Genomic DNA, 18,709 nt, shown 5'->3' on the forward strand with positions numbered 1-18,709 from the left:
ACAGACATGGCACAAAGACACAGTATAAGAATACAAGACACAGACACATGACGAGAACATAGGACAAAACATGGAAAATCGGCACAGGACACAGAACCAGGACAAGAACACAGGACATGGATACATGACAAGGACATGGACATAGGACATAGGACACAGGACACAGAACATGGACACAGGACACAGAACATGGACACAGGACACAGACATGGGACAAGGACACAGGACAGGGACACAGGACACTGCACACTTGGAGCCCCATGCTCAGACCTAACTGGACAACAACTAAGGACATTCTATCATTCACTTGTTTGTTTTGCTGATTCTGTTCCATCTGCTTTCAGCTATGGGAGAGTAAGGTTTCTGTCTGGTCTACTCTAAGATTCATCTTCCAGCTCTTCCAGCAGGACACAGTTTGATGGCAGCAGGTTTTTGGACCACTGCAAACTGATTCCAACTAACAGAACCTTAAGTACAGAGTTGAGTTGCCCCAGAGAGTTTCCAGGCTGTGAATCTTTATAGAACAGACAATAAAACATCAGCTTTTCACTTAGCAGCCCAACACTTAACCCATAGTGCCACTATGACTCCTTAAAAACATCTTAAATTGCAAACCAAACCTCCTGCCACTACCTCCTACCGCTGAGGGGGTTTCGCTTGGCAATACCCCCATATGACACAACAGAACGGCCCCATAGGGTTCCTGAGGCTGTAAGTCCTTAGGGAAGCAGGGTAGCTCATCTTCCCTGCATTAGGGGGTGTCTGTCCATCTTTTGATTGGGAGTCCAGTGCTCAGTTCACCCACTGTATTGCCCAGGCAGGGGGCTCCACAGCCAGTTGCTGGGTGGGTTGATGAGGGCAGGAGAAGGCCCTGTTTGGCGTGCTTCTCTCGAATGGCCCTGGGCTCAGCACAGCCTCAGGCACCTCATAGGCAGGTGCTGGGCAGGTTTGGGTTGGATGAGTACAAGTTCTTGCTCACATGATCTCCTCAGACTCCCATGCCCACGTCGTAGATGTCATCATGGGTGACTCATCTCCTTGGGTTAACCTTGCCAGCTCCAGCTGCTTGTAAGATGTAGATGATCCTGTAGCCCTATTAGTCATCCACACTTTAGTATAAATTAATTAGTGATCTTGAGCTGGACTGGAGAGGAGGTTGAGGAGTGGGTGGCAGGGATGAGTGGTGCCTCAGGTGGGAGATGGCCCGGATGGGTCTGGCACAGAGCAGGCACTTCATGTATGACTGATTAAATGCTGAGTCATACCAGGGTCTCCACCCCAGCCCTCCAAGATTCCTTGTTTGTCAGAACTTGTGCCAAGAAGTCACTCTCCCCTACTTCAGTGAGCTTCCTCCGGGATGTTCAGGCCCGCAGAAGCCCCTTCCTGCCACTCATTTTAGGGTAGCAGTATCTTGTGCATGACATGACATCAGGGCAGTGGGTTAGGTTCTAAAGAGGGCAGAGAAAGCAGATGGAGAGGGAACTGGGAAGCAGAGGACAAGGAGGAGACTGGAGCCATTGGATCCCTGTGGAATCTTCCAGACTCCCTTCTTTCATTCTTATTCATTCAAAAAACCTCCACTGAGGCCCAATGTCCACAAAGGGGCCAAACTAGTCCCTCTTCACCCAGGAGCCCAGAATACTCACTCGACATCAGGGTGACCCCAAGGTCCCTGCCCACATCCTTCTCCTACACGCCTCAGGTCTCAAGGCCCTGCCCATCTCCTGACACCTCACTGCTCCGAGCCTTACTCATCAACCTCTCTCCCCCATGAGGATGTGTGCTTCCTGAGGCTAGGACATACAGCAGGCATCCAATAAATGCCTATCTAGTGAGTTGGAGAGCCAAATCATTTTTGTTTCAGGAAGGTAGTAGGTTGAGGGGGGCCTGAGGGACTTGGGGTACAGAGAAAGACCCCAGGAGTGGAAGCTGGTGAGGGTTCAGTTTCCCAGTGATACTTCTCCACCTTTGCTATTCCATGGGATCCTTCCCTGCTGTTCCCCTCCACAGAGGACAGTGCATGGGCAGAGGACTGACCTCAGACCCTCATCCTCCATCCTTGGTGTTCTCTTTATAGGAGTGCAGCAAGGGGGCTGTGCCATCTCCAGTGCACCCATGAGCTCTCCTGCTGCAGTTTGGTGTCTCGCAGACAACTTAGACTTCATAGGGATCACCTATGACAGAGTTGAATGGCCCCATAGGATTTTGTAGGCTGCCAGTTTGCTTAATCTGCTAGTGGAAAGGCAGCCGTTTGAATTGACACCAGTTGTTCCTTGGGAGAAGGTGAGGCAGTCTGCTCCCGTAACGACTGCAGCTTGGGAGCCCAGTGGAGGGCCTCCAGGAGTTGGAATTGACATGATGAGGATGATGGTGTGCTGCCCTCTCCCCATTTAAAATGAGAATGCAACCTGCTTGTGTAGTGTTAGGTGCTGGTCTGTTAGCCAAAAGGTTAATGGTTCAAATCCACGAGCTAATCCACAGGAGGAAGACGTGACCATTTGCTCCCATAAAGATTTGCAGCATTAGACCCCTGTAGGGCAGTTCTATTCTGCCCTGTGGGGCTACTAGGTATTGGAATGGACTCGAAGGCAGCGGTTTCTTATAAAGATTGCTAAGACTTTTCTCAAAGAGCAGCTGATGGCTTTGAACTGCTAACCTTTCATTTAGCAGGTGAGCTTTTAACCCTGGTTTCATCGTGGCTCCCACCCCTAGCCTCAGGGGTCTTCCTTGCTGGTGACAGTTCCCGTAGAAGCTTGCAGACCCCGGGACCCTGCCTAAGAGGTGGCTTCTTCCAGGGCCAGCCTGGTCCTGCCAACACTCAGCCCTAACAGGAGGTGGGCTGCAGTGGGAGAGCAGGTCTGTATGGTGCTTGTGAACTTTCCAAGGAAGTCAGGCCTGCTCAGAAAGGCCAGGCCGGTGTCCTTGGCCTCCAGAATCCAGTTCCAAGCCCCAGACAGGCTTCCTGCACTGGCTGCGCAAATGCCCCTCTCTTGGACAGCCCTCCTGGCCTCCACTCTAATACTGTCTCTATATGATCACCAGTTTGCACCCCACTTCCTCACCTCCAGTGTTCATCTAAGAACATTCCAGAGTTGCCTGCAGAATCTGGATTTGAGTCCCCAATCCAGTGTTGCCGGATGGCTGACCTTCACAAGCTGATCTTCAGTCTCTCTAAGTCTCAGTTTCCTCATCTGTCAAGTGGGAATAAGAAGGGAATTTGGGTTTTTGAATGAATCAATGGCTGGCTCACTGTTGGCACTATTATCATTATTCATCTCCCGCTTCCCACCCATTAGGGTGAATGAATGAATGGCCAGAGGTCTGCGGGTCTGTCCCACAGGAGGAAGTCTCTTGCTTGGGGTGGGGGAGTTGCAAGCCTGCAGGGCGGTGAGTCAGGGAACCTTAGGCACTGCTGCAGGTGACCCTGAATTTCAGAGGGCAGGCTCTGCCCGGGAGACCCTAGTGGTCTCTGTCCACTCCCTGGTTTGCTCTGCAAAGCCTGTGAGGCTCGAGCCCCTTGAAGTGGGGCCCTCGGGTATTCCTACCCTGAGATGAGTGTCCTGCTTGCAGACCTCAGCCCTCCCCCTGCCAGCCCATGTGCGTCTGGGGCTGGCTACGGGAAACCCAGGTGAGAGGTGACCTCGCTGAGGCCCGCCCAAGGGGCACACAGGAAGGCCGCTCTCAGCTTCTGGGAAGGCGCTGCAGGGACAGGACCGGGCGGCTGCAGTGTCAGCCGAGCCTGACTCAACCTTCCCAGAAGAGGGTTAACGGGATGTGCAGGCCCCGGGGCGGCTGGGCTACCAAGTCACCCCTGGAGGCAGGAGCTGTTACTGCACCCACTCGCATGCCCTCATCAGCCCCATCGCCCCAAGACTGTGGCTGGGCTGGGGGGTGGGGAAACACCCTAAATTCGGATTTCAGGTGCTTCCCATCCAGACATTCGGATTGAGCTTCTCTCCACTCCGGATGCTTGCTTTTCAATATTAAGGACCTCCCTCTGTGTGCCCCAGACAGCTCCCCAGGCCCGCAGGCTCTCCAGCATAGATAGCCCAGCCACCAGGCCTTAACGGTGCATTTCCTCCCTGCAGGCCCGCCCCCCGCTCCGCCCCGTGACCCGCAGCCCCAGGTGGCGGGGACCCGGCGCCCTAGGACTGGTCTGACCACATTCCGCTCGCGGCATAAAACCTGGCCGGGCCTGCGGGGAGGTCTGGGCCCTTGACTGCCGCCCGCAGCGCACACAGCCCTCGGTCACCCGAGACCACCACCTGACCCTGTCGCACCACTGCCATGGTGGTTTTTAGATCCGCCTCGGTGCTGGCTGGGGGCGGCCTCAGGACCCTGGCCGCCCTGCTGCTCTGGACCTCGGGTGAGTCCCAGGGCCCCGACGCTGGTCTCCTTCCTCTCTTCTCCCATCCCTTCCCTCTTGTTGGCGCTCTGCTCACTGCTGGTCGCCTTCCTCAGTCTCCCTTACAGCTATGAGGGCTGTAGGTCAGCTCCATGGCAGGGCCTAGAACCTAAGGAGCGATCAGGACGCACCAGCTTTGGAGTTGTTGTTCCGTATCATGGAGTGGACCCCACTCCTGGTGACCCCCACCCCCCTACACCCCACCCTGTCATCCTCACAATCCCTGCTGTGCTAACCAGCCACTGAGCCAGTCTCCCTCCTTGAGGCCTTACTCTCTTGCTGACCCTCTGTGATGTGCTTCTCCTGGGACAGATCTGTAGTTGTTACCTGTGGGCTTCACTTCCATCACCTTCATCCCACCTGCTCCTCTTCTTATCCTGGCATCTCCATGGTGGGAGGGTGCAGGGTGATGGAAGGGGTGTGTGGGGTAGGGGACAGGACAGCAGCATCCAGGCCTTGGGCTCGAAGGGAGTGTTGTCTGTGTGAGAGAGACACACATGTGTGAGAGACAGAGACACTGGGTGTGAGAGACAGAGACTCTGCCTGTGTGACAGAGACAAAGCATGTGTGAGATACCAAGACACTGCATGTGTGAGACAGAGACACTGCACGTGTGACAGAGACAATGCATGTGTGAGAGACAGAGACACTGCATGTGTGAGAGACAGGGACACTGCATGTGTGAGAGACAGAGACACTGGGTGTGAGAGACAGAGACACTGGGTGTGAGAGACAGAGACACTGCATATGTGAGAGACAGACACACTGGTGAGAGACAGAGACACTGCATGTGTGACAGAGACAATGCATGTGTGAGAGACAGAGACACTGCATATGTGAGAGACAGAGACACTGGGTGTGAGAGACAGGGACACTGCATGTGTGAGAGACAGAGACATTGGGTGTGAGAGACAGAGACACTGCATGTGTGACAGAGACAATGCATGTGTGAGGGACAGACACACTGGGTGTGAGAGACAGAGACACTGTCTGTGAGAGACACTGCATGTGTGAGAGACAGAGACACTGTGTGTGAGAGACAGACTACATGTCTGACGGAGACACTGCATGTGTGAGAGACAAACACACTGCATGTATGACAGAGGCACTGCATGTGTGACAGAGACAATGCATGTGTGAAAGACACTGCATGTGTGAGAGACAGAGACACTGTGTGTGAGAGACAGACACACTGCATGTATGAGAGACAGAGACACTGTGAGAGACCGAGACACTGCATGTGTGAGAGACAGAGGCAATGCATGTGTGAAAGAGACACTGTGTGTGAGAGACAGGAGCTGCATGTCTGACAGAGACACTGCATTTCTGAGAGACAGAGACACTGCATGTGTGAGACAGAGACACTGTGTGTGAGAGACAGAGACACTGCACATATGAGCAATAGAGACACTCTGTGATAGGTAGCATGTGCTTCTGAAGGGGAGACATTCTGGGTGTGACTGAGACACACTTGTGAGGGACATATTCTATATCTACTTTTTTTTTTTAATTGGGAAAAACATAATGGGGGTACAAGGAGGTGAGGGTTGGGGGCAGAAGGGTGAGGATGGGCCAGGATGCAGTTGCAGAGCTGCACAGTTTGGTCGGTGGAGGGAGCAGGTGAAGGAAATAATGAGGGTCTAGCATGGACCAGATACTACAGAGGAATGACAAGCATTTTCCAATGGTAATTAAACCAACTGTCTTATTGATGTGGGAATTGGATGCCGACTCTCTGGCTTCTTCATGCTGAACAGGGGCGTAGATGTAAAGGGGGGAAGGGAGGACGCTTTATCACCTTACTGGTGGTCTTGGGTTACAGCTGCTTGCCTTCTTGCTCTGTTAGAAGATATTTTCCCGTCATTTGCTCCCCTCTGGAATGCAAAGTGTTTTCTCAGGTGGGTCCAGTGGGGATGGCTGGTTGAACCCAGAGGCTCCATCCTCCTTTGCTTCCTTAGCTGTCAGTTGTATTTTCTTTTTGTCACTGGCACTGGGTTCAGGGTCAATTCTGGAGTCAAGAGTTAAGGTTACCTATAGGAAAGGGAGCAAACCTAGAGAGAACAAACTTGTGAGTTACAAATAGAAGGGCTTTGAGGGTGTTGCTTTCAGGTTTACTGGGGGGGAGGGTGGCAGAAGGTGTCCTAGGTAACATTGGATACCCTAGGCATTCTTTTTTTTTTCTCCTTCCCCACCCAGGGGTCAATCTGGGGACAATGGCACCAACTGGGTACTGAGGAGCTCACCCTGAGGGCTGCGACGGCTCACCCCGAGCCGAGGGCCGAGGGCAGCCCGCCCCGGGCAGAGGGCCGCAATGGCTCGCCCCGAGCCGAGAGCCGAGGGCAGCCCACCCCAGGCAGAGGGCTGAGGGCAGCCCGCCCCAGGCAGAGGGCCACGTATATCTACTTTTGTGAGTGACAGACATTTGTGTAAGTGTTTGTGAGAGAACCATTGTGAGAAACACACTGTGTGTGAGAGCAACACATTCTGTGTCTACATTTACTAGAAACAGACATTGTGTTTGTGTTGTATGAGGACACTGTGTTTGTGAGAGACATACTCTGTGGGAGACACATTCTGTTTGTACTTTTGAGAGGCAGACATGTTTATGTGAGAGAGAGATACTGTGTGTGAGACACACTGTGTGTGAGAGAGATACTAGATGAGAGAGCGACGGGGAGAGGGACACTGAAATAGACTCTGTGTGTGTGTGTTTGTATGAGAAAGAGACTGATAGACACACTGTGAGGTACTATGTGTGCAGGACAGACTGTGAGAGGTACTGTCTGAGAGGTACTGGGTTGGAGCTCAGCCTGGGGAAGAAATCCCGCAGCCAGAGCCTGTGCATCGCCAGCAGCCCCTCAGTCAGAACCCCTAGGCCTGGTCCTATTCCTGCAGTTAGCACGAGCCTCAAACAGGCTAGGAAGCTGGTAGGAGGTGAGTGTGGGGCCCCAGCTGTACAGAGAGGACTTGGGGCATCAGGAAATGGAGCACTGGGAAGCTGAGAAGTGAGCCACATGGAGAGGGCCCTGCACCTGACATCCTTTCACTGGGGATAGGCTCCCTCCCCGCTGACCCTTTCTGCCTCTCTCTCTCATCCTCAGCCACCCTGGATGCTGCCAAAATGCCTGGTGAGTGCTCACTGGTTGCCCTTTGGGGAGGGGTGATAAAGAGGGCAGCTGCAGGTGGGGGGACTGTGCCTGTGTGTTTGTGATGGAAGGTCTGAAGGGGGATAGGATTGGAGGGGGTGCAGTGAGAGAAATGGGAGAAAGGAGTGGAGGGGAGGCAGGATCAGAAAGGGGGGGGAGAGAAAGGAAGAAGATGCAGAGCAAAGCCGAGCCCAGAGGAGGGCTAGGAGGTGAACAGGACAGAGTGGAGGGGGCGGCTAAGGAAAGAGGTGGTGAGGGAAAGCCAGCTGAGAAACTGGAACCTTCGGCCTGAGCCTGTGAGGAGGGCAGACGGAGGGACTGGAAGGGGGAAGAGATAACGTGAGGGGTGACAACCTCATTCCTCCCAGCAACCCCAGCCTGTGGGAAGCCCCAGAAGCTGAACCGCATCGTGGGGGGCGAGGACAGTGCTGACGCAGAGTGGCCATGGATTGTAAGCATCCAGAAGAACCAGACCCACCACTGTGCAGGTTCCCTGCTCACCCACCGCTGGGTGGTCACGGCTGCCCACTGCTTCAAGGGGTATGTGGGGAGCTGTTCCCACCCACTCGAATCCTCCACAACCTCTGTCCAGCCCTAGCACTCCCTGGTGAAGACCCAACTTCTCCTAGAAGCTTCTTTGCCCCACTCTCCCCCTCCTCCTTGTCCCCTGGTTGAGCCTATCCTCTCTTTCCAGCAGCCAGCTGGACAGGCTGTCCGAGTTCTCTGTGTTGCTGGGGCTCTGGCAACTGGGCACCCCAGGCCTGCGGTCCCAGAACGTAGGGATTGCCTGGGTGCTGCCCCACCCCGTGTACTCCTGGAAAGAGGGTGCCCGAGCTGACATCGCCCTGGTGCGCCTCGAACACCCCATCCTGTTCTCTGAGCGGATCCTGCCCATCTGCCTTCCTGATTACTCTGTCCAGCTCCCTCCCAACACTGACTGCTGGATTGCAGGCTGGGGAAGCATCCATGATGGAAGTGAGGACCGCCCCCTGCCCCGCAGAGTGGTTGGGGTGGAGGGGAACAGAGGGTGGTGGACACAGAGACACAGATACCGCAGCATCAAGGGCTTGAGAACAGAAGTGGCAATCTAAGTGAGCAATTTTAGATCATTTAACTTTATGAAGGAGTTCTGGTGTCACTGTGGCTAAGGCATTGAGCTCAATGGGTCAGCTGTGAGTCAGTTCTGGCTCAAAGCCAATGCATTGAATTTTTTAGTTACTTGTACAATTAAAATTTTCAAATTACATCTGGATGTTTGGAAAATATCATGAAGAGACAGACTAGATAAAAAAAAGCACAAGAGGCAGAGAGAGAGAGAGAGAGAGAGAGGGATTGAGACTGAACCATATAAGCAGAAATTCAGAGATGCAGGAGGTACAGTGGTGATTTGGAAGATGGAATCTGAAGGAGAGACTAAGGGAGACAGTGGGCGAGCCAAGAACTTTAGCCAAAGTCAGAAGGATTCAGAGAAATAACACCAGGCCGGGTGGCTGGGAATTTCACTGATGCTAATGTTTACAGTCATTTTTTGAAGTCCCCATGGGAGCTGGAACTATGATTGGGAAGAGTATGGACTCGTGCCAGGCAGGCATGGGGATTCCTCAAGTTCTAACAAGGGAAACCCAGGTTCATTTGCACTCAGTGGACAGCACCCATTCCCACTGCCATCAAGTTGATCCTGAATCGTGGTGACCCTGGAGGACAGAGCAGAACTGCCCTGGGGGTTTCCAAGGCTGTAATGTATAGAAACAGGTTCCTTCATCTTCTTCTCACAGAGCAGATGGGGCGGGAGGCTTGATCCACTGACCTTCTAGTTGACCTTTTATTGAACATTGCTTCTATAGCAGTCCTCAAGCTGGGAAACGTAGTTTCTGGCATGGGGAAAGCTGGACACCTGGTTGTTAGCATTTTGTGGGCATCAAAGAACTCATTAAACATGCTCTCTCCCTACGTTCACGGGTTCTAATCCAGCAGATCCCAAGGCCGGGGCTCTGGAGTTCAGAGAGAGTCTAGCAGAGCATTCCACCACCCAGCCATTGAGCTGACTCCAACTCCTATGACTCTATAGGGCAGTGTGACTGGATCTCAAGAGTTGCTGAGGCTGTAACGAATGGGGAAGTGTGGGACTGGCTCTTAGGTTTGCCAACGCTGTAAATCTCTATGGAAACAAACTGCCTCCCTTTTCTCCTATCTGGAAGATAGTAGTTTTGAATTTCTGACCTTTTAGTTAGCACTCCAATGAACGCCTAATCCATTGGATCACCACAGCTCCAGGCCAAACATTAGCTCTGGATAAATGCTGAATGGAGGGAAATAGGTCCCTGAGACAGGATTAGGAGGGCCCAGGCCTGACTCTGTCCTCTCTGCTGCCAGTGCCCCTGCCCTATCCTCAGACCCTGCAGAAGCTGAAGGTTCCCATCATCGACTCGGAGATCTGCAACCGTCTATACTGGCGGGGAGCTGGCCAGGAAGCCATCACTGCAGACATGCTGTGTGCTGGTTACCTGGAAGGAGAGCGAGATGCCTGCCTGGTGAGCATCCCACCTTCTCCCCACCCCCAGCCTGCATCAGGCCTGCCCTCACTGGTCCCTTCACCTCCCCAGAACCAGCACTGAGGTGGACATGCCCTCAGCTCCCAGCCTGGCCCAGGCATAATTAATTATGGTTCATCCTTCATGCAGATAACACAGCATCAGAGTTGTGGCTGGTCCAGAAGCTAGAAACCATGATGCAGCTGGGCATGAAACTGATCCCACTTGAGGGGGTTCTCTACCTCTAGCTCCAGGAAATGGCAGAGAAGGTCCCCTGGTTAAGGCCTGGTGTGGGCGTTGTAAAACCCAGCCTGCATTCCTCCTCAGCCACATGAATGCCTTGGCTGGGACAAGCCATTCCTTCATTTTGAGCCTCGATTTTCTCATCTGGAAACCAGAAATAACAATATACTCACAAGGCTGTGAGGGGAAGATAAACAGACAAGCAAAACCAACCAAATCTGATTCATAGTATACTGGTGAGTGTCAGTGTAGAACCACACTTCATAGACTTCTCAGGGCCTGGCTTTGCAAAAGTAGTTTGCCAGGCTTTTCTTCCGAGGTACCTCTGGGTAGACTCCAACTCAGGAACTTCTCTAAGGATGCTCTTCACCCCAGGCGGGTTCTTTGACCTGCTCCACCTCCAAAAAGGAGAAATGAAATCCCTAGAAATAAACCCTGCTCTACCTCTCCCTCATGCACACCTTTCTTCTACATTCCCCTTCTCCAAACAGGGTGATTCCGGGGGCCCTTTGATGTGTCAAGTGGATGGGACCTGGCTGTTGGCCGGTATTATCAGTTGGGGAGAAGGCTGTGCTGAGCGAAACCGCCCAGGAGTCTACATCAGTCTGACCGCCCACCGCTCCTGGATCCAGAGAATTGTGCAAGGCGTGCAGCTCCGGGGACACTCACAAGAGGGTGGGGTCTAGAGAGCGCCGCAGAGGGGTTCCTAAAGCTGGGGATGCCCAGGAGCAAAGTCCAGGGAGACCAGGCCGGCGGGAATAGCCCGCCTGGGCCACGTGTCTTCCCCTTGTAAATAAGCGATCTACCTCTAGGGGGCGCCTGTGTGTCGGCGCAGGGAAGGTGGCCCCGCCCCGCGGCTTGGAATCCTTCCGTGGAGCCTGTGGGCATGTGCGTACAGTATATAAATGTTAAAGATTTTTACAGTTATTTGTAAATCCCGCCCGCCCATCTTATTTATTCTTACAAAAACAAGAAATTATTTATTCTCCAGTTCCTGTTTTCCCATCCTGTGTGTAGGGACTTTGAAACGTTCAGTGTGTGTGTGTGTGTGTGTGTGTGCGCGCGCGCGTGCTAGTTGGGGACGTGTGTGTGTGTGTGTGTGTGTGTGTGTGTGTGTGTGTACGCGCTAGTTGGGACCTCTGTGTGTGTGTTTGTGTGTGTGTGTGTCTCTGTGTATGTCTTGTCCACGTGGGGCTTAAGCACACCCTTGGTTTCCACGTACTGCAATGTCTTGACTTCTGTCCGTTCCAGGCTCCAGCACAACCTTCATAAACTCGCCCATCTCAACAGAAGGCTAATGAAGGGAGGGCTGTGCTCTGTTGAGATCAGGAGGGCAAGGCTAGGTAGGGTCTTTAAGAGAAACTCACCTCACAGAAAAACAAGGTGCTGGAAGAATAGGATACTCCCAGCACCGCCTTCCCACTCCCATCCCCATCTTCACCTCCTTGACTCCAAAGCTGCCCCCACATCCTGCTTTACTTGGGGCAGAGACGTAGAGGTGGCTTTGAAGGCCAGGATCACCCCTTAGAGCTGCTTCTTGCCTTGTCACCTATAGCTGATATTTCTGACTCACTCCTGATTTTATAAATTCCTCCTCCCAGAAGAGCAAAGGAATAAGGCAGCAAGTTTCTAGGCTCTTCTCAGCCTCTAACCAAGTGACCACATCACTTGGCTTGTCCACAGGGATGGAGGCATTGTCTCAAGCCACAGCTGCTCTGGGCCTCAGGATGCTGCTTGTTTCTCCTCTCCGCAAAGGCTGCCAGTCTACCCACATCTTCAACATTATCTGCCAAAGACAATTTCCACCTTCCTTTGTGCAAGCTGGCATCTTGTTGACCCGGAACCAGTGTAGGGAGTGAGTAGGGAGTGAGAGGTGACTCAGGTGGGCCAGGTGCCAGCTGGCCCAGGTGTGTAGTCAGGCCCCAGCTGACCCTGCTCAAGGTCAGCCCCATCCTGAAGCCACACACACCCCTCCGTGGCCTAGTCCCTTCCTCACCTCCTTGTCACCCTTTGTCCCCTTGTCTTTCTTTCTGTCTCAGACCCCTCTCTACCTGCATGGACTGCCTCCCTCCAATCTTGTGTTAGGTTGTGTTTTAGTGAGCTAGTGCTGTTATAACGAAGACAACAAGTTGATAGCTTCATCAAACAGAAATCTATTCTTTCACATTTTAGGAAGCTAGAAGTTCAGATTCTGCCCTAAGGAAAGACTTTCTTTTGGTCAGTTCTGGAGGAGTCTTTGTGTCCTTCAATAGCTGTCAGCCTGTGTTCCTTGGAGATCTCCATGTGTCTTGGCCTTCTCCTGAGTCCCAGAGGATACACTCCACTTCTGACGATTCTTTCTTGTTGGTCAGGTCCTCCTCTCTGCTCTCTTTTATCCCTTTTTATCTCTTGTGAAGCCAAACTTCAGGAAAATTCCCCTTACATTAGATCAGGGCTCTGATGGGAATAAGGGGTGTTGCATTCCACCTTTAATCCTTCCACAGCTATGTTGTTCATAGCGGGCTATTATGTAGTTTCTGTAAAGTCATGGAGGAAGGACAGAACCCAGTTCAGGTCAAGAAAGAGTTTATTGAGGAGAAACTGCCAGGCAGGACTAAAGTAGAAACCAGCCCCTACTTAAAGTTAGAGTGGAGTTTAACATTGTCTTACAAGGAAATTGGGAGTTAGGATGTTCACAGCTGCTTGGTACAAGATAAAAGATCAAGTCTGGGGTCGTGGATAGTTAGTTATTCCTGGGAAAGGGAGGTGAAACAGTTTTGCAGCCCTAATAGAGACAAACAGAGCTCAGCTGCTGCTTTGATCATTACTGTAGTTGTTCTGGGGAAAAGGAGGAAGAGCAGATCCATGGCCCTGACAGTTTCCACACTACATACATGGCACAATTCGATCCATGACTGGTTTCCAATAGGGAAAAGACGACGGTCACGAAATGAGAATTGACTGCATGCCAGTGAGGTGGGTTTTGTTTTGTTTTTTGTCTGTTTTCTCCTCCCTCAGATACCCGGGTACTAAGGAAGTAGATTTTTATTTTCTCTTAAATTTTGTTTTGCACAACAAAATGTTAACCAACTCAACAGGAGAAAGGTGAGGCAGTCCCCTTCTCCATAGATTACAGCCTTGGCAATGCTGCAGGCCACTCTGGGCCTCCTTACAAGATCATTGAGTTGGAATCAACTAGAAGGTACTGAGGTGTTTGCTTATAAAATGATATCACTTTATATTTATTGACTGGTACATATATGTACTAGTAGATTCTGGATGGAAGATAGGTGGAATGAAGCAAAGAAAAACATGGTTGTGTGTGTGTGTGTGTGTGTTGTTTGTTGTTTTTTTTTTTTTTAAACCCCTGTTTTTATTGAAAGCAAAATGTAAGATCAGAGTACCTTACGTTGGCTGTGCAGAGTTCCTCAAAAGCCCGACTGAGAAAATGTAAGTGGTCCTGACTGGGACCTGTGGCTTTGAGGCACACAAAAAGACGTGCTTATACTGTACTTCACCTGAAGATACCCTATGCATTTTAATATCACCCAATGCCAAAAGGCACACCCTCCAAATACCACAAAAGAAACAGTAAACATACTTCAAAGCCCAAAGAATCAATCTCACAGAATCACACCTCTACCTCTCTCCACAGCAACAAGGTCCTGGCTCACATCATTCACTTGTATTTACAAATCCCTGTCCTGACACTTGCAAGTGATAAAAATAGAAAAATCAAACTGAAAAAAAGAGGGGAAAATGGAAAAAAAATCAAACTGAGCCCATAGCTGTGGATTTATTTCTGACTCATAGCAAGCCTTCAGCTGGCTTATAAGGCTGTAAATCTTTATAAGAGGAGACTGACCATCTTTCTCCTTCAGAGTGGTTGGTGTATGTGAACTGCTGACCTTTTGGTTAGCAGTCTGACGTGCTACACACTGTGCCACAAGGTCCTTTTAACTTGCATTACACGTGGCACAGAAGCAGACAGTAAATTAAAACCAAAGCCTCTTACCATCAAGCCTGTTTTCCACTTATCCTGTAGGGCGGAGAAGATAGATCAGCTCCACAGGACGTCCAAGGCTGTAAAATCTTTATGGGAGAACACTGTGTCGTCTTTCTTTCTTTTTTATTAACTGTTTTTTTTCATTGCACGATTTATCAGTATTTTAAAACATTCCACATTCCCTTTAATAAAGCATTCACCAACAGGTGGTGAACAGATAGTTTTATGACTTACTTAAATACATTGAGGGAAGCAAACATTTACCACACTAATGCCTGGTTTTCATTTCCTTATATTTATTTGGTTTTTAAGGACATATTATTGAAATAAAGAGTTGCAAAAAAAAAACAACACCACCTTTCTTTTTTTTTTTTCTAAAAAAAAACCTTTCAAAGGTTCCTAGTAATGATTTTTCTAAGATGTATGTGATTTTAAACTAAAAAAAATGAAAATATTTAGTTCTACTTTTCCTTTTTTGAAAGATCCAGAAGGTTCACGACATAAAGTTCAGCAAGTTATTACTGTTGAAACCTCAGTGGTCCTCAGAGTCACTGTGTCTTCTCCTGGGGATTGAACATTGAATTGTTAACAGCAGCACATCTTCTTTGGATTTCCTCCACATCTGTCTTGGTTGCTCTAGACTTGGACAGTTTTCACTTCAACTCATCTCTTGTCAGACTCATGCCACCATGCACTGTGGTTGTTGTTTTTACATGCTGTCAAGTTGCCTGTGAATCATAGCGACCCAAATACAACAGCTCTGAAGCCTACCCTGTCCTGAGCCAGTCTCACTGACTCTGACACACCTACTCCCATTGCCTAATTACTATATCAATTCATCATATCTGGGGTCTTCCTTTCCTGGGCTATCCCTCCACCCTTCTAAGCATGATGTATTTCTCTAAGGACCAGTCTCTCCTGGCCACATGTCCAAAGTATGTGAGACAGAGCTTCAATATCCTAGCCTCCGAGGAGAAACTTGGTTTCACCCTCTCCAAGGCAGACCTATTTGTTTCCTTGAGAGTCCACTCTTCTCCAGCCCCAAACCTAAAAGCCATTAATTCTTCTTCTGTCATCCTTAGTCATTATCCATCTCTTTGATGCATAGCAAGTAATTGCGAAGACCATGGCCTAGATTAGACTGTCTCTAGACTGTCATTGTTGCTTCTCAGTACTCTAGAAGGGTCCCTGACAGCAGATTTACTTAAGGCAATTTGTCTTTTAATTTCCTGACTGCTAGTGCCAAGAGTATTGATTGTGGAGCTGAGCAAGCTATAACTGTTAATGACCTCAATCTTTTCTCCATCCATTATGGTGCTTCACTTGGCCCAGTGATGAGAATCTTTATCTTCCTGATGTTGAGCTTCAATTCATGCTTGGCTTTCTGCTGCATGCACTTTAGGTCCACCTCTGTTTCAGCAAGTAAGGTTGTATCATCGGTATGACGTAGGTTGTTGATCAGTCTTCCCCCAATACTGATGCCACATTCCTTCTCATAAAGCACAGCCTCCTACCCTCTCAAATGATCTGTTCTGCATATAGATTGAAAAGGTATGGAGACATTTGACTGTGTAGATTACAATAAATTGTGGTTAACCTTGGGAAGAATGGGAATCCCAGAACACTTGATTGTGCTTATGTGAAACTTATACTTGGAAGAGGAAACACTCCTCAGAATAGAGAAGGAAAACACTTCACGGTTCAAAATCAGGAAAGGAGTGAGAAGACCAATAAACGGAGCCTTGATATCACCTTCAAGATAAACAAATGCTAATTCCTATCAGGATATGCCGATTGTTGAAGTGACTGATAAATTTAACATCAGGAAACTTCCTCAGTGAAGTGGTGATTGATCAGGGTGCAGAGGGGAATCCTTTGCTTGTAAAGGTGCAAAATTACCCACAAGTCCTTACCAGCATTGGTACTTTGAACTTTCATTTGGGGGCAAGATGCTCTCTGCACAGAAGATGTCATTCCACTTGGTGTCTACACTAGGGTCCTGCATATTGTTTTCAATCTCTCAAGTCAGACAGGCTCTGCCTCATTTTTTCATCCTCAGACAGCTGGTGGGGGCCAAGCACCAATGTGTTGGCTAGCCATCAAGCACTTTAACCACTGTGACACTAGGGACTGAAATGACCCAGGGACTGAAAATGTAACTGTTGTCACAAAAGGGTTAAGTCAGTTAATCTATAGGTCAGCAGTCCCAAATATGTCTCCTCCTCTTCCACCCAGATAACTTCTCTTCCTGTGGATCCTTGCTCTGCGAATAGTAGTGTTGCAGGAAGACAAGACCCAGGGCAGAGAAGGAATATCACTCAAATACCTTAATTTAAATGAAAGGGGAACACATAAAAAACCTTCTCTAATAGAGTGAGAAGGAAACTCACAGACTGCGGGTGGAGGGGGGGAATTGACAATCAACTATCTTGGTAAGGGACTTGTACTCAAATTTATAGAACACTCCAGCAACTCAACAAGAAAAAAGGTAAACAATTCAGTCACAAAACAGCCACTTCACCAAAGAAGACACTCAGATGGCAAGCAAAAGCATGAAGAAATGTTCACAATCCCTAGCTATCAGAGAGATGCAAATAAAAACACCTATGAGATATCATCTCACCACCAGTGACAATAGGAGAGTTCAACAGGCCAGCAAACTACAAATGTTGGAGAGGTTGTGGAGAGATTGGAACTCCTATTCACTGATGGTGGGAATGTAAAATCATTATGGAAGGTGATCCGGTGCTTTCTCAAAAAGTTGGAAATAAAAAATCATTTGACCCAACAATTCCACTACTGGGAATATATACCATAAAGAAATCAGAGCCATGACTCAAACAAATGTATGCACGTCCATGGTTATTGCTGCATTATTCACAATAGCAAAGAGATAGAAGCAACCTAAGTGACCATCAACAAATAAATGGATAGAGAGACTATGGTACATTCACACAATGGAATGCTATGCAGTATTGAAAACAATGAACTCATAAAGCATTACACAACATGGGAGAGCCTGGAGGACATGACATTGAGTGAAATATCTCAGTCATAAAAGAACAAATATTCCATAGCATCACTGTAATAAAATAGGACAGTAAAGGGGAGGGGAGGTTGGGGAGAGAGAGGGGAAAGAGTGGATAGAAAATGAACACTGCATTGGACAGATGAAGGGAAGAACTGTCTGAAGGGAATATATGATTAAGCATTATATGTAAAAGAACAATCTGAAACAAGGGGTACATTTAGGGGAGGACTGGGAAGGAGGGGAGGAGGGAAGAAAATGTGCAACAATTAAAAAACAACATTTCATTTAAAAAAAAGGGAAAGGCTTTATCTGATAAGCCTGTGGAGTGATCAGAAGGGACAAGTGTCCAAAATGGCTGAGGCTCCCGGAGCTACTTTGGATCTGGATTTTTATATGGCAACAAATGAGGGCTTTCTCATTGGTGGGTTTAAACAAGTGGAAAGAATTTAAAAGGTGGTTTTTGAGAGGGGGGAAGGGTCTAATATTCAGGCATGTCCTCACCCTCCATATATGGGGACTGTTCTCATGCACAATTTGGTACGAAACTTAGATTCTTGCATGGTTGCAGCTCTTCCTCTCCCCCATTCTTTCAGCTAAGAGCTTTACTTGCAGGACTGAGAGCTGCTTCTCCTTCTAGGAATTCTCCTTGGGAGAAGGGCTCCCTGCTCAGTAGCACAGCTGGCAATCAGGTAATACCCATTTGTGGAGTGGTCTCTCAGAGCTGCTGATGGAAACTGAGATAGCTGATAGGAATGGCTCAAGTAACACATTATCAGGGGTGTCTTCTCTGATCATCTGACTGAAATACCAAACATTTGCTCACTTATTCATTTATTATTTCTCCAATATATATCTATAATCTCTCTCTCTCTCTCTCTCTCTCTCTCTCTCTCTCTCTCCTATCTATCTATGTCTATCTATCTAATCATCTATCTTGTTGTGTAACATTGAGCTGGGAGTTGGAACCGACCCATAGGTGACCCTTCAGCCGGTTTTCAGAAGCAGTCAATCGCACGAGAGGAGATTGCCCATCCTTCTTGCATGGAGCAGCTGATGGATTAGGATCATGTGACTTCTACAGAGGCTTCAGGCCTTTTATTCATAGGGTTGCTATGAATAGTGCTCAACTTGAAGGCAATCAACAACTATACACACACACACGCGCGCGCGCGCGCGCAAGAAGCTGTGCTGCAATACTGAAGGCACGTGATTTGAATTCACTAGCCGATCTGTGGGAGAAGAACGTGCAATCTCCTCCCATGTAATTAACTACCTTGGCAAACCCCGCTGGAAGGTCAGCTATGGGTCGGTTACGTCTTTACACTACACAACAACTATAGATAGATAGATAGGGATATAGATATAGAT

The 18,709-nt window shown here is 49.2% G+C and overlaps 1 protein-coding gene across 1 annotated transcript; it reads left to right on the top strand.

The window, feature by feature from the left end:
- Nucleotides 1–4,287: 4,287 nt before the first annotated feature.
- On the top strand, nt 4,288–11,035 carry LOC102847495 (brain-specific serine protease 4-like). Its single transcript, XM_006893893.1, is given in 7 exon segments — nt 4,288–4,366; nt 7,301–7,339; nt 7,462–7,533; nt 7,920–8,091; nt 8,249–8,526; nt 9,925–10,082; nt 10,817–11,035. Coding segments are annotated over 7 exon segments (1,017 nt in total).
- Nucleotides 11,036–18,709: the final 7,674 nt, after the last annotated feature.

This window comes from Elephantulus edwardii, unplaced genomic scaffold (genome assembly GCF_000299155.1).
Source record: "Elephantulus edwardii isolate Elephantulus edwardi_28Jun2011 unplaced genomic scaffold, EleEdw1.0 scaffold00132, whole genome shotgun sequence".
Lineage (NCBI taxonomy): Eukaryota > Metazoa > Chordata > Mammalia > Macroscelidea > Macroscelididae > Elephantulus > Elephantulus edwardii.